The sequence below is a fragment of the Sceloporus undulatus genome, chromosome 4 (assembly GCF_019175285.1).
Source record: "Sceloporus undulatus isolate JIND9_A2432 ecotype Alabama chromosome 4, SceUnd_v1.1, whole genome shotgun sequence".
Taxonomy (NCBI): domain Eukaryota; kingdom Metazoa; phylum Chordata; class Lepidosauria; order Squamata; family Phrynosomatidae; genus Sceloporus; species Sceloporus undulatus.
The window spans coordinates 198,583,533-198,597,013 of NC_056525.1; the positions used below are offsets into that span (position 1 = coordinate 198,583,533).

At 40.7% G+C, this 13,481-nt stretch overlaps 1 protein-coding gene across 3 annotated transcripts in view; it reads right to left on the minus strand.

Annotated features, from left to right (window-relative positions):
* The window catches only part of TCEA1 (transcription elongation factor A1), a 34,000-nt gene extending 22,207 nt beyond the window's left edge, over window positions 1-11,793 (minus strand). The window contains exons 1-3 of one of the 3 annotated variants that reach the window (XM_042464997.1): window positions 11,473-11,535; window positions 7,427-7,505; window positions 2,693-2,755 (exon numbers count right to left, since the gene is read on the minus strand). In XM_042464997.1, the coding sequence (XP_042320931.1) occupies window positions 2,693-2,755; window positions 7,427-7,486 (123 nt within the window). In that variant the 5' untranslated portion in view covers window positions 7,487-7,505; window positions 11,473-11,535. Of the gene's footprint in view, window positions 1-2,692; window positions 2,756-7,426; window positions 7,506-11,472 lie in introns of all 3 variants that reach the window. The other 2 variants (XM_042464996.1, XM_042464998.1) reach the window with 2 other exon arrangements.
* Between the last annotated feature and the right edge of the window lie 1,688 nt (window positions 11,794-13,481).

Sequence of the window (13,481 nt, forward strand, 5' to 3'; positions counted from 1 at the left end):
TGTATGGAGGTTTGATGTCTTCACCCTAGTGAAGCTCTGCAGGAGGAGGAAGCAACAGCAGTATTTCTACCTGCTGGAGACAAGCTCCAGTAATAAATTATCTCCTCAGATCAAGGGAAAGATCTAAGGGATTAACCAAGGACTGTGTAACTGAGGAGTTGTTCTGGAAAATACAAGTGTTGGTCAGCGAAACTGTCTGGGGGAGCTTGAGTCCATCAAGGCCTCCTGGGGCTTGCTTGAAGAACTGATAACCAGCCCTATAACAGAAACTGGAACCATAAACCTTCTCTTTCTTTATTCAGCATCTCATTTCTAGCTTTTGCTTATTGGGAACTAAAGGAATCTTGGGACCAGCTGTGTTAATTCTGCCTCAGTATGCTGTCTTCTTTCTGAACTAAGGACAGAAAGTTTAACTAGAATTGGAGGCAATAAAGTAATAAATCTGATAAATAGAGTTTGTAATAAACAAAAAGGTTCATACTAATGTTAGTTGAAAGATTTAGTGATTTTTCTATATTGGAGTTAATAAATTTTGATTTCAAGATGGATAAAGCATGAAAAACTTTATTTTGTCAAAAGGAGGCACTGGATTGGACAAGGACTCTGCCAGATGTTTCAGTGGTGGCATAGAGGAAATGTTTCATCAGAGAAAGGAGGGCTCCAAAATAAGATATTCTGGTAATCACAAGTGATTCAAACCCAGAAATAGGAAACAGAGTAGAATCAAACATTGTTTGGAGAATGTGGCCTTGGATCAAGAAACGAAGCAGGCCAACTGTTTGTTCATTGTGAACACGTTCTTCAGGCAACCACAAAAATGGCTGGATATATGGACATCACCTGACGGCCAATATAGAAATCAAACAGACTATATAATTGGAAGCAGAAGATGGAGAAGCTCCATTCTTTCTGCAAAAACAAGACCAAGACCAGATTGCGGTGACATGAACTGCTAATATCAAAAATTAGAGTAAAATTAAAGAAGAACACAAATTCAATCAGTGCACCAAAGTAAAACTCAAAGAATATCCCTATAGAATTTAAAGACCATGTAAAAACAGATTTGCACTATTGAGCCTAGTCAGAAGAACTCAAGACCAAAGGCAGGGGAAATGTAAAAAGACTCTATCTGCAGCCAAAAACAAGGAAATGCCTCACTGGACGACAGATGAAATACTTCAAGCAGTTAATGAGACAAGAAGCAAAAGGAAAAAGTGGCAGACATGGGGATAGAATCTTGAATGTACATGTTCAGCAACTTGTGTGCAGAAACAAAGAGAACTATTACAGTTATCACCACAGAGAAATAGAAGGATAAAAAACAGTAGATCAAGAGACGTCTTCCTCAAAATCTGAGAAAACAAAGGGGAATTGAAATCAAGAGTGAGGATGATCTATGACCATCAGGGGAGCACAATGCATGATCAGGAAGAAATAAAAAGATGATGGAAACAATACATTGAAGAATCATATAAAAGAAATGAAAGGATGATAGATTTATTCAAGGAAGAACCATTTGAAGATGAATCCACAATTTTAGAAAATGAAGCGGAAGCTACACTCAAACCACTTGGGAGAAATAAGTCACCTGGAACAGATGGCATACTAATACAGCTATTTCAAGCTACAGAGACAAAATCCATTCAAATTATAACTTATATGTGCCAACAAATATGGAAAACAAAACAATGGCCCACAGATTAGAGGTCCTTATAGAGTCCAATTCCCCAAAAGGGGACACCAGGGATTGTAGTCATTGGACAATTGCATTAATCTTCCATGCATGAAAAACTAAGAAATGAGGGTGAGGGTCCTCACCAGAAATTTCAATCACAGGGAGATGCCTCTTCACCAATGTCTTTGCATGTATGGCTGCTGGAGCTTTGGCTACCATTATGAGTTAGTTTACAAATCTTCAGTTTCTACTATCAGATATAAAACTGTCCCTATTCAGACATTTCAAGCTATTAAGGAATTTTTGAACCAAATGTGTACCATATTCAGCTTTAACACCTGTTGCTATTAGTTTTGGTTTGGTACTGGCTGCTGTATTGCCACCCCATGTGCATATACAGTAATTTTTGTACGTGTCAGCTATCTCTTCTTTTTCTTGATTTACCTCTTTAGAACCATCTGGCTTGCATTTGATCTGTAACTGTACTAATACAGTATGTACGTACATATGTTGAGGAATAACATTTTTGATATTCACCAAAAGGATGTATAAAGCACCAGTCAGTCAGTGTGGCTCAAGAGTCTTATATACATGATAAATATGCAGAGTTGTTCCATTGATGGTGCAAGCTTTTCTACAGCAACAACAGCCTAGACCTTGTTTTCATACTTGATATTATAGCCCAAATCCAAATATTAGACTCAAGCAGGACAGATCCACTGAAATCAATGGAGCTTATGCCAGTGTTGGATTACCATGTTCCCATTGATTCAATGGCTATTCAAGCTGAAACTAAACCTTTATTTTCAATATGACTAATAAAAGTACCACTGCCATTATAAGTAGTCATTTTCTTTTTCAAAAGCCCCAAATACCTTTACTGACAATTGTTAAATAATTTTTCACTTTTTATACTAAACATGTGTTTGCGCTATATGTACATTTTTAAATCGTTTCTTTATAATTATGACATAATAAAATGTGATTTAAATATACTGCACAACTGAAAATATATACCTGTAACAACTCCAGAGTCATGGGCATATTCTTGAGTTCCTTGAGTAAGTCAAGAGCCCCAGCCTGTAAAAGAATGTATTAAAGACTAAATATGCATATTCACTCATTTTTTTACTATGACGTGACTATTTCTTTCATTCCCAAATCCTTATTATGAATGTTATTTAAAATATTCTTAATAAGCATAATTAAATCCTATTTAAGAAGCTTTCAGAAGCTCATACAACATCCAATTCTTCCTCAGCAAGCCTTTATTCATTGCATTGGAACTTTAGAGGTGTAAAACTAAAAATTCAGTCTCAGAACCTAAATGAGAACTTCACCACTTGTTTGTACGTTTCTACCTAGAAAGCTAACAGGGACCTTATTCTGGTGTTTAGGACAAAAACTACTAATACTGAACTTTGTGCCAATAGCTGGGAATGCCAGAATACAGGCAAGCAATGGTAGTAGCCTGCTGTGAATACCTCTCACTTCCTGTGCTATATTGGAAACCTGTGTCTTGTTTGAAGTATATTATTCCAGTAGGCCTGGAATTTGCTGCCCCTGGAACTCTCGAAGAATCACATGGACTGCCAAAAATATAAAAGAAAGAAATATTGATAATTATCTGAGATCCAGTTCTAGTTTTGAAAAACATTTCTCTTAAAAAGCACAGGAAGGCTTCAGGTAGCATAAGAATGAGCAATGACACAAAAAGGAAGTACTGTATTAACTGTTTTTCCTGGAAGCCTCTGGGAAAAGGAGGCTTCTAGGAAAAACAGTTCATACTTCCTTTTTGTCTCATTGCTTACTCTTATGCTACCTGAAGACTATCCAATCACCAGCACAACAGTGCCTTGTAGCCACAGAGAAGGCACACGTTCTCATAATAAATAATAATAATAAATGTTATTTATGTTTCCCCGCCTCTCCCAGTGGATCGAAGCGGGGTTACAGACTAAATAAAAGCACAAAGTGTTTACCTCAAAATTCAATTAAAAAAAGCTAAAAACAATAAAATATCCATCATCATACAATAACAATAGCATCAACAAGCAAGGCAGGGATAATACACAAACAGGGGCATGTCATTCATATCAGAGGGGTATTCATATCAGGTGGGGTATGCTCGGCTAAAGAGTTCGGTTTTAACCGCTTTTCTAAATGTCTCTAACGAGGGCGCTGAGCGGATCTCCTCAGGGAGACTGTTCCAAAGTCTCAGAGCCGTTGTTGAAAAAGCTCTTTACAAAGTAGTAACATATTTGGAAGTCACTATTTCTAATAAGTTCTTACCCGATGTCCTGAGAGTGTAGGGCGGATTGTATGGGGAGATGTGGTCCCGTAAGTAACTTGGGCCCAAACCATGCAGGGCTTTATAGGTAATAACACCTTGTACTGTGCCCGGAAGCAAATAGGGAGCCAGTGAAGATCTTTTAAGATAGGTGTAATATGGTCAAATCTTGATGAACCGGTGACCAATCTGGTCTCATGTGCTAGGTAAACTCTTTACTGGAAAAGACCAGATATTCCAACCCTTGCAATTACTAGATTAAAAGCTAATTAAGACATTTGCCTTATAGGATCACAGCTCTAAATACTAGAACAGAGCAAATAATTGTTCCCACTGACTTCCACTACAATTATCCTCCCTCAAGGGGAACAAGCTATATTATCTGTCTCTTCAGTTTATTACCCTCTTTAGACAGAGAACTGGGGGGAGAGCATTGCCACAGGTAACACTGTTTCTTCGTTCTGACCTGACCCGACCCCACCATTTGCATATAATTTAAGGATATGTCATGCCATGATAGCTAATGCAGACTTAAAAAGGGACCAGAGGCGGCTCACAAGATAAAAACATTATTAAAACATCACAATAATTTTTTTTTAAAAAACCACTTAATTTGCATAGTGAAATCAAAGAGAGAAGTTATTCACAACTTACATAAATCTTATGGATTTTAATGAGTCTAATTGTGAAGGAGCCAGTGTGGTGTGTTGATTTTAGTACTGTATTGTACTATGACTCTGGGAGACTAGGCTTCAAATCCCCACTTGGCTATGAAAACCCACTGGGTAGCCTTGGGCAAGTCACACTTTCTCATCCTGAGCAGAAGGCAAGGGCACTCTTGCCAAGCAAACCTCTTGATAGTTTTACCTTAGAGTCACCATAAGTCAAAAATGACTTGAAGGCACACAACAAGTTGAACAAGAACCCTACATGTGATTAAATTTAGATGCTACCCACTTTGCTGTTTCTCTTTTCAATCTTCTTTTGTACAGCAGTCACTGAACAACAAAAAAAACCCACAAAAGAAGACTGGAAAGACAAAGGGCTAAACGGGAATATATCCACAAATGGCTTCCTTGCACACTACTCACAGTGTAACATTGTCGTACACCTCAGTTTCAATTTATCACGTCTCTATTCTGGTTCTCTGCTTGCACTCATACATTCCAAAATCCCCTCCACCATTCAGCTCCTTCATAGGCAGCAGCTCACTCCATGCATCAAAGGAAGTAGACCAAGTCTATGAAAGCTTATGCTATACCTTCTTTTACTCAGTCTTAAAGCTGCTTTCAAAAATCCCTTTATATACTGAAGTTCCATGCCTGATGTAACATGCCTGTGTCTCTGATATCTATTCTGTTGCATTTATGCAAGTCTCTTTAACAATTTTGACAATTATATTAACAGTTTAATACTTAATTGAAGCTTGTGGTCCTCACATCAGTGGGATGGAGAATCCACTCTGGAACCATCCACTACGGTTCACTGCCCTCACTGACACTGGAGCCACCAGCTGCCACAGGTCATCTATATTCAATCACTATGTAAAGTCTCACTGAGTTCAATGGGAACTGCTCCCAGATAAGAGGGCGCAGGTTAATAATCCATGTTTTATAAAATCATACACATGTATTTGGAACAATTCATCTGGTAAGAACTGTGCAGATGTATTTGTCATCTAGGTACCTGTTAATATGAGTTTTACAAACTTATCTGATACATTAGCTTGCTTAAAACATATTAAGATGATTACTGAATCTGCAACTATGCATTCAATATAAAAACATTACTTTTATTTTATTCTCTAGCTTGATTTACCATCATTGCTTATAAGCAACTTTTCCATGGCTAAATATCTAATTTCAATATAACTGAATCCAGCTAAATGGAGAAATATTCTAAAGCAAAAATGAAAATAACTTTAAAAAGTCAGCTATAAAATCCTACATTTCAAAACAGGGCAAGGACTACTCTCTACCATTTTAACAAAAGAATTTGCCAGATGATGCAAAAAGCAGAAAGAACTGCAAATGTTTCTCTCACAAACACCAGGAGCTGTTTATTTACTCAAGGCCATATAAGGTTAATAGTGACTTGTTTGTTCTATGATATGCACAGACAAATCCATCAACATGTTTATGGTATTATTCCAGTACACTGCAGTTACAGACTACATCAGTGGTTCCCAACCTTCCTAATGCCACGGCCGTTTAATACAGTTTCTCATGTTGTGGTGACCCCCAACCATAACATTATTTTCATTGCTACATGCAAATATGTGTTTTACAATGGTCTTAAGTGACCCTTGTGAAAGGGTCATTCAACCCCCAAAGGGTTCCTGACCCACAGGTTGGGAACCGCTGGACTACATGTTGTTGATATTCAGAAAATAAAAGTCATTACTGCCATCATGCCTTGACTGAGAGAGCTCAAAAACTGAATACTCAAATGTTTTTTAATGAATGCAACTCAATTCCTACAGGCAGGGCAATATCTTTCATTGATTTTGGAAACAGAAACTTGGTCTGGGGATCCCAGAACCATGTGGAAAGCCTATGACGGTATGAAGTACAATTGAACCTCTGTGTCCACGGATATGTTTATCCATAGATTCAACCATTCATGGCTTGAAAATATTCAAAAACAATATAAATTCCAAAAAGAAAGCCTTGATTTGCTATTTTATAGAAGGGTACCATTTCACTATGCCATCGCATTTAACAGGACTTGAGCATCCATGGATTTTGGTATCCATGGTAGAGTCCTGGAATCAAACCCCAATGGATACCAAGGGCCCACTGTACTAAATTAAATCTCAAACCTCCCTATTTCTTAACCCAAATGTTCAAGCACCACTTTTTTAAACAACCAGCTAAAAGACTGCATTGTTGGTGGACAGACCATTAAAAAGCTTGTATCAAATTATTTTGCTTTTCTTGACTTGTTAAAGATGGATGCAACATATAGCATGCCTGAGAGACATTCAGCAATTAAGAAATTAAGGACCTATCCAGACTGGCGCTTTGCGTCGGCCTGGATGTGTGCTAGCTAGGGTTGCCTCGGGGCGTCCTTTACAGATGCCCTGCAACCGCAACATGTAGCTGCGGCAGCATAATGAAGGCACCCTGTATACATGGGTGCCACCATTATGATATCATGGCCACACTGCGTCCAAATGGCGCAGTGCGGGCATGACGTGTTTGTGCCGCGTCAGGCCACTTGTGGTGGCCTAACAGCGGCGCTGGAAGGAGCTCCAAAATGGAGCTTCTTCCCAGAGGGCGCCTTGTTCCCGTGGCAACTAGCTATTTTGCACTTCAGTTCCCAAATGCCCAAGCCAACATGTCCTAAACTTGTGAGAGTGGTAGTCAAAAATGTTTATGTACCCAAAGACTTCCTAGTGCACATAAAATATAGTACACACTCTATTTCTGCATCTTATAATAGGAAAAGCTACTGCTTACCTTTTCTTCTCTAATCTTACTGAACTGCTCTTGATTTTTGAATATCCATATGTGCAACATTACCTCTGCCAACTTGAACCTATTCATTACACAATAAGGTAATTTGTTATTCTGCTTATGCTACAGAACAAATATTCTAATATCTTTTGCATGAGCCATATCAATACTGAATTTATATTTAGAACAATACTACAGAAGTTTCTCCATTGATTACAGCTTTAAATTAATTTCTAACATAGCATTCATTCCAATGCAAGGCTTACAAAGTTATTTTACCTTTGGATTATTAAGCATCTGATTGTACTATAAATTAATTTTCTATGTTTACATATTTTTAAAAAATACACTTTTAATACACCACTGTAGGCAAATGAATCTGGAATTAAAGTTATTGGCAGAGCTCTAGTCTAAGAATATCTGAAATTCACTCCAAAATATCTATGGGGGGAATAGTGATGTGCTTTCTGCATACAACAACAACAACAACAACAACAATTGATGCCAGTTCAATGAACAAGACTTTTATTCTGAATGTTGGTGTCATATTTCAAGAATGTTGGGATTGTTCTGGAAGGTAATGCTTTGTGTTCAAATGGTTTAATGATGATTATGATGATTGTAAAAACAAGTGTACTTAGTAATGTCTTTTAATGAAAAAATGTCTTCCTCAAATAATTTTGCAATCTTACACCTTTGTCAGGAAATTAGGAGAACACATCCATTCCACCATGATTTTGGGGACATCTGCCGTTTAGTGATGATATATTTAAATTTAATTCAGATTTAGTTAAAAATACAAATATGAAACTTCAGAAAGTTGTTTGCATTATGACCTCAGAGAACATCTATAAGATAATGTATCACTGGTATTTGACTTATGAAAAGCTGGCTAAAATGCACATAGGGCTATCAAATATATCTAGGAAATGTGAGCAACAAATGGGGATTTTTTAAATATATGTGGTGGACATGTGATGATAGGGCAAGAAAATATTGGCAGCAAGTACAGTGTGATTCAGTAATTTTGAAAATAAAATTACAGCTAAAACCAGAAATGTTGTTTTTAATATTAGATGATCAAATGGAGAAATATGGAAGATTACTAAAGTATATGATCACATGTGCAACAAGAATCTTGTACAGTCAGCCCTTCTTATACACAGATTTGTTATACACAGATTCAAGCATACATGGTTTGAAAATGTTCAAAAAAAGTATACATTTCAAATATCAAAGCTTGATTTTCCATTTTTAATAAGGGACACCATTTTGCTATGTCATTATATTTAATGGGACTTGAGCATCCATGGATTTTGTTATCCACAGGGGATCTTGGAACCAAACCCCAGCGTATAACAAGGGTCCACTATATACCCAGAAATGGAAGAACACAACAATCTCATCACAAGAAGACTGGTTGGTAAAATTGTTGGACTTCACTGAAATGGATATGTTATCTGCTTTAATAAGGCAAACAGCATTTATGGGAATTGGGAAGCTTTAATTGTTTGTTTTTTGCAGGAGCAGAAAGATAAAATGTCAATTGTGGGTTTTGAAAATGAGTAAGAATAATTAAGTGGTAGAAGTATGACACATTGTCATGGAGGGGGAGTAAGATTTTGTTATCTTATATAAGCATTAATAAGAATGTTGGAAGTAAAGGTTTCTTTTTTGTATTCTGCTCTTTTTCTTTATTCCTGTTATTCGTTGTTCTATCTTTTCTTTTTCTTTTTTTACATATATTGTTTTAATGCAGTTAAAATTTCTTGATTAAAAAAACACAAATGTGCAGTATGGTTAATCAAACACACTGATGCAAACTGATCCAGTTTTGCTTACCTCTGGTACAAAGAAAAAATTCACATATGTTTCAGGACTACAAAACAGCTTCATTTTGCAAGATTCAGAAATCTTGCCACTAGTTGATTGACTGATAATATTCCACTGCCTGTTTAAAACAGCTTTTATCACAAAGCCAGTCTTCCAGCCATTATACCAAAGTATGATGTCCAGCAAACCTCTTAGGAAAAAATGTTCACATGCTCAATAATCCACCAAGTTAAAAACAGTTCTAGTAATTATTTTCTTTCTGTGAAATAAAAAACTAGAGATATACCTACAAAACTTATGAAGCATAGTTTGACAGTCTTTTATTGTAGGAGGGAAAAACAAGTTTCATTGAAAATCAAGCTGAGCAATAGCAACAGCAGCTTCTTGTACATACTGCTTCATACCACCTAAGCAGTCTCTAAGAGCAGTTTACAACTGTAAGCTAATTGACCCTAACAAGCTGGGTACTCGTTTTAGCAACTTTGGAAGGATGCCAGGCTGAGTTAACCTGGAGTCCGTGGCTAGTATTGAACTCGCAACCTTATGGTTTGTCAGTGAGTGGCTGCAGTACAGGCATTCAAGCACTTTGTCACCACTGGGTTCTGAGCCAGGGCTGTTAAAGCAGCCTCAAACTGGGTTATTTCTGCAGTGTGTTTTGGGTTGATGGAGAGGAAACAAACAAAAAACTAATTTAAAACCTTTCAAAAGGGCTTGCATCATATTAAGTGAGCCTATGGGCCTGAACAGACAGGCCAAAATAAAGCTGCTTTGGGTCACTTTGGAGGTATGCTGTTTAAATGACACACGCATCTTAAGAGGCCAGAAGCTGCACCAAAGCAGTGCTCTAGTCCTTAGGTCTGGCTTTGGCGCACCTTTTGGCTTCTTAGGACACATGCAACATTTAAACAGCATACCTCCAAAGTGACCCAAAGCAGCTTTATTTTGGCCTGTCTGTTCAGGCCCTTAGACTACTATCAAGATTTTAAAAGAAGAGGCTATGAAATAAGGAGCTTCCCTCCAATTATGCCACAGGCCAGTCTTTCCTGGAGTGAACCTCTCATTTGTGAGAAGTCAAGAATGCAGGTATTTGCCAGATCAATGTCATCATGGCAGTACTTCCCAAGCTGTCTGATGCTGGGGAGCAACAGGTACCCTATCTGTGCCTGCTTCTTCCTTTCCTTCAACCTCACACAGACCACCGGCTGCTGCTTTGTAGATCAGCACAGCTCCCTGGCCATCGGTCTCTAGGACTCAGGGTTGCCAAGCGTCCCTCCCTATGAAGGAAGGATGCCCTTTATCTGAGGGCCAGAAAGCTTCTTTCCTACAAAACTGGTGCCTGTTTTGCATGGACTGTTTCCTATTTGGAAAACCTTTTATTTCAGACAGGCAGAACAAGATGTCAGCCTCCTCCAAGCCACACATTTTTGAATGCAGGACCTTCCTAAAGACAGAAATGTGTGTGTGGTGTGATTTATGACTATGGACAAATATGTTAATTCTACAGAGATACATTATGCAAAGGGACCTTGTAGCACTTTTGAGACTTAGGGCCAAAACATACTGCAGAAATAATCCAGCATGAGACTGCTTTAAGTGCCCTGGCTCCATGCTAGGGAACCCTGGGATCTGTAGTTTGTTTGGCAGTTAGTCTTCTCTGTCAAAGACAACACTGGTGCCACAACAAACTGCAATTCCCAGGATTCCCTAGCACTTAAAATCGGCCTCAAACTAAATTATCCCTGGCAGTGTGTGTTGTTTTGGACCTCTGTTGGAAGAGCGCTCTGGTGCCACAAGGAAACTACGATTCCCAGAGTTCCCTATCTCAAAATTGGGATTATTCTTGGCAGTGTGTGTGTGTTTAGTGTGTTCTTCTTCATCTCCAATCTCGACCGTGTCTCGCGCGCGCGCGCGGCCTCCGAGTTAACTCATATATACACACACAAGGAAGCAGGTGATGTCAATGTGGCGCAGAGAGAGCGAGAGAGAGGAGATGAAGTGAGGGGAGGACTGGCGCGAGGCACGTGACGGTGGAGGGCCTCTCTCAGGAGAGAGAGAGAGAGAAGAACAACAACTGACTGCTGGGCGCGAGCTCAGAAAAGGAAAAAAAAGGCGGGCGCCCAGCTGAGCGCGCGCCGCCGCTGATTGGTCGCCCGAACGTTCGATCCGAGAGCGCGCGAGAGAGAGGCCCCCCCTCCCCCTCCCCCTCCCCTCCTCACCGCGTTCTTCTTCTGCACCATTTTGTCCATCTTCTTCGCGATGCGGATGATCTCGTCTTCGGTGCTCATGGCGGCGGCGGCGGCGGCGGCCAGAAGCAGCAGTGCTGAAGGGGGGTTCAATGGCTACAGCCGCTGCCGCCTCAGGAGGAACCGCAAGGATGGAGCTGCTTGCTGCTGCTGCTGCCGTCGCCGCCCACCCATCCACCTACCCACTCACCCACCGCCGGGGCGGCCGAGGAGGAGGAGCGCATCCGCCGGCCTGAGCCAGAAAAGCGACAGCCCGGCAGACGCGGCCTATCGAACCCCGAGCGAAGGGAGCAAGGCTGTGTGGCGGAAAGCCGAGAACATCGATTCGCTTGGGGGGAAAAACAGGAGGAGAGGAGGAGCCTCTTGTTCCCTCAGCCGCCGCCCATTGAAAGAGGGACAAAGGCTGCATCCACATTGGAGAAATAACCCGGTTTGGCACCACTTTTAAGTCTTTTGTGGCTCATGGCTATGGAATTCTGGGAGTTGGAGTTTGTTGTGGGGCTCAGAAAACTCCAACTCCCAGAATTCCATAGCCATGAGCCACAAAAGAGGAAGTCTTCACTCTTCAGTCAAAGAAGCCTTGGTCTGGCCATTCCTTTTCCTAAGATGCATGGGAGCAGCACCAGATTTGTGTCCATTGGCTACAATGCTGCCTTTCCTGGAAAGTTGCTGCAAACTGGCACCAGCACTGGCCAAAGCCAGTCTCAGGGAGATAAAAGTGTTATGTCTGGCAGCAGTAGAAATCAGTCAAAGCGAGCAGTATGGCCCATGCATTTTTACTTTATTTCTTTAAAGAAGACAGGAATCAAAAAGGGCTGCATAGGCGCTGAGTGGCAAAGGAGATATCCTTTTGACAGAAAGAACTCAGCCTGCCATGGAATGAGTTCAAGGAGCAATTGAAAACCACCTAATTTCCAGAGGAGCCAGTACTTTTTTGGGAGTTAAAACAAGGAGAGGAGTGGCGTGAGGCTAAGCTTCAGGCAAGGCATTGTTTATATGATGCCTGCCCCCAGAAGCTGTGCTGGGGCAGCCTAAGGCAGCCCAAATCCATCCCCAAAAGGGGTGGATCTTTTCTGCTCCTATTTGGAGGCGCCCTCAGGGCCGCAGTGTCTGTTTGCCACAGCCCAGGGGCAATGGAGCTCTTGCCCGTCTGTTCTGCCCCTACATCCCAGGAAACCATAGGAAGCTCTGCATGGAGGTTAGAATTTGGGGAAGGCTCTCAGGAGAGACACAGCTAATTCCATTTCTTATCCCCTGTAAGAAAAGATGAAGCATATCTATATTTCTACTTGATCCGAGGACAAGAGCTGCAGGTAAGAATTCTCCATGGTCCATGTATGCAATAATTCTTGCCCATGGTCTCCAGCCTTTGACACATATGATGGTCCTAGAGGGAAGCAACAGGATCCACATCACACCTTCCTTAAGCCGTCTTGGTTGCCTTGCAAAGCTGACAGGTGGGTAGTAGCAAGGGCACTCTTGCCTGGGCAGCTGTTTATCTTAGACCCAGCCCTGTGAGGCAAGGATGAGCAAGCCAGTTGTACTAGATGCCAAGCATTGCTTCATATTCTGTATGCCATTTCAGGGTTAAATACCCTAAAAAACATCAGATCCTGTCTGATCTTGGAAGCTAAGCAGGCATGGCTCTGGTTAGTATTTGGTTATGACCTGCCAATGAAATACCAGGTGCTGTAGGTTATATTTCAGGGGAAGAAACTGGCAAAATCACATCTGGGTATTCCTTATCTAAGAAAGCCCTGTGAATTTCATGGGAACGTCACAAGCTGACAGGTGGCTTGAAGGCATAGACATTAGGCCCCTCCCTCTTCAACTGTCATCTCGGCCTCAGAGGGAGCCATCAGGCAGACCCAGCAACATCGAGGACTGCCTGAAGGAAGAGGCCCCTCCCTCTTCAACTGTCATCTCGGCCTCAGAGGGAGCCATCAGGCAGACCCAGCAACATCTTGGACTGCCTGAAGGAA